General features: G+C 44.1%; 1 protein-coding gene across 1 annotated transcript in view; it reads right to left on the bottom strand.

Moving 5' to 3' along the window:
* LOC103272096 (IST1 homolog) overlaps positions 1-2,387 on the bottom strand; it is a 16,923-nt gene extending 14,536 nt beyond the window's left edge. The window contains exon 1 of the mRNA XM_008069577.1: positions 2,297-2,387. Within this exon, the coding sequence (XP_008067768.1) occupies positions 2,297-2,387 (91 nt within the window). The remainder of the gene's footprint in view (positions 1-2,296) is intronic.
* Between the last annotated feature and the right edge of the window lie 203 nt (positions 2,388-2,590).

The raw sequence follows: 2,590 nt of genomic DNA, 5'->3' as shown, positions 1-2,590 counted from the left end.
GCCACTGCACTCCAGTCTGGGCAACAGAGTGAGACTCCAACTCAAAAAAAAAAAGAATGAGAAAAGAACAAAAGGCAATAGAAAATAAGACAGGCTTAAGAAGACAACACTCAGCTGGGTGTGGTGGCTCACACCTGCAATCCCAGCATTTTGGGAGGCAGGAAGCAAGAGAATTGCCTGAGCCCATGGGTTTAAGACCGACCTGGGCAACATGGCGAGACCTCGTCTCTACAATAAGTCAAAAAATTAGCTGGGCATGGTGGCATGCGCCTGTAGTCTCAGTTACTTGGAAGGATGAGGGGGAAGGATTGCCTGAACCCAGCAGGTGAGGTTGCAGTGACTGTGAGCATGCCACTGCACTGCAGCCTGGGTGTCAGAGACTCTAACTAAAAAAAAAGAAGACAACACTCACCAACACTACCCCTGCTCGTGGTATAATACTACTTGAATTGTCACCTGATAAAAGGGATATAATTTTTTGTGTGTTTGAAAAAAGGTAAAGAAGCCTTTCGAGCAAAATTTGCCAAGAGGGCTCAAACTCAATAGCTACCACACATATATATATATATATATTTTTGAGTTGGAGTCTCACTCTATTGCCCAGGCTGGAGTGCAGTGGCGTGTACACAGCCACCCCAGCATCAACCTGCTGGGCTCAGGAATCCTTCCTCCTCTACTTCCCAAAGTGCTGGGTTTATAGGCATGAGCTATCACCCCCCACAGCTACTGCACATTGTAAAAGATGGACTAGATAAAGTTCTCCACCTTGGTGTACAGAAGAAGTCCAGTAACCTGGACATTGTTTTTTACATTTTAAACCTTTGGAAAGTTTTTAAATTAAACTTTTTATTTTGGCCAGGCACTGTGGCTCACCACACTTTTTATCCCAGCACTTTGAGAGACCAAATTGAGAGGACTGCTTGAGCCCAGAAGTTCAAGACAAATCTGGGCAACATAATGAGACCTTGTCCTCACAAAAATAAAACAAATTAGCTGGGCATGGTGGTGTGCACCTGTAGTCCCAGCTACTTGGGAAGCTGAGGTGGAAGGATTGCCTGAGTTCAGGAAGCTGAGGCTGCAGTAGGCCATGATCGTGCCACTGTCTTCCAGCCTGGGTTACAGAGCGAGACACCAATTAAAAAAAAACAAAAATAAATTTAAAAAAATAAACTTTTAATTTTGAGATAGTTGTAGATTCACATATAATTCACACATTGTAACGATGCATAGAGATCCAGCATACTCTTTGCCCAGTTTCCCCCAAAGGTAACATCTTGCAAAAGTGTAGCAGAATATCACAACCAGAATATCTTGATATTGATACAGTTGAGATGCAGAACAGTCTTTGGAAATTTTATCACTATAATGACCATTACCACATTCCCATAAAGTAGAAACATTTCTTTGAATTTCAAAACTAGTCAAGCACAGTGACTCAGGTCTGTAATCCCAGTGTTTTGAAAGGCCAAGAAGGAAGGATACTTGATGTTTGGAGTTCGAGGCTACAATGAGTTATGATTGTGCCACTGCACTCCAGCCAGGGAGACAGAACAATACTTTGTCTCTAAAATAAATAGGACCAGGCTCGGTGGCTCAGCCTGTAATCCTGTGCTTTGGGAGACTGAGGTGAGTGGATTGCCTGAGCCCAAGGGTTCGAGACCCGCCTGGGCAACTTGGTGAGACCTCATCTCTACAATAAATCAAAAAAATTAGCTGGGTGTGGTAGCACGTGCCTGTAGTTTCAGCTACTTCGAAGGCTGAGGCGGAAGGATCGCTGGAGCCCAGCAGGTCAAGGATGCGGTGGCCAGGAGCATGCCATTGCACTCCAGCCTGGGTGACGGAGTGAGACTCCAACTCAAATAATAAATAAATAAAATAAAATAAGTAGATAGGCCAGACACAGTGGCTCTCACCTGTAATCCCAGCACTTTGGGAGGCTAAAACAAGAGGATTGCCTGAGTCCAGGGGGTCGAGACCAGTCTGGGCAACTTGGCGAGACCTCATCTCTACAATAAATTAAAAAATTCACTGGGTGTGGTGGCGCGTGCCTATAGTTCCAACTACTCAAAAGACTGAGGTGGAAGGATCACCTGAGCCCAGAAGGTCAAGGCTGCAGTGGCCATGAGCGTGCCACTGCACTCTAACCTGGGTGACAGTGTGAGACTTCAACTCAAAAATAAACAAATACATCAATAAATAAATAATTTCCAAAATTGTTAGATGAGGTGGGATCTATCACCGTGGGGACTGTGTAGTGATCTGAGAGGCAGCTTGCCATGCTACCTGGAGTATTTACATACTTTTCTTTTTTTCAGGAGTTTTAAGCAATTGATGACCAGTTGCAAGTTGACCTGAAGGTGATCAGTTTTGAAGGTAGAGCTGAACATTATTTCACCACAAGACACAGCAGCTCACAAATCACCTTTCTGAGTAAGTTCCCTAGAGAAAAAGAAAGTTAATAGTATTATGAGAGGCTCTCATTTTTCCGCACCCATTTCATTCATTTAACAAGCCCCATGTAAGGGATTCCTGGCTACTCAGCAATGGTCTGAATGTACTTGCTACTCTGTGGACAAATTCCCCAAAATAT

Source organism: Carlito syrichta, unplaced genomic scaffold (genome assembly GCF_000164805.1).
Source record: "Carlito syrichta isolate Samal-C Ts95f unplaced genomic scaffold, Tarsius_syrichta-2.0.1 Scaffold312120, whole genome shotgun sequence".
Taxonomy (NCBI): domain Eukaryota; kingdom Metazoa; phylum Chordata; class Mammalia; order Primates; family Tarsiidae; genus Carlito; species Carlito syrichta.
The sequence above is the reverse complement of the archived record's forward strand: the minus strand, read 5'-3'. Positions and strand labels throughout refer to the sequence as shown.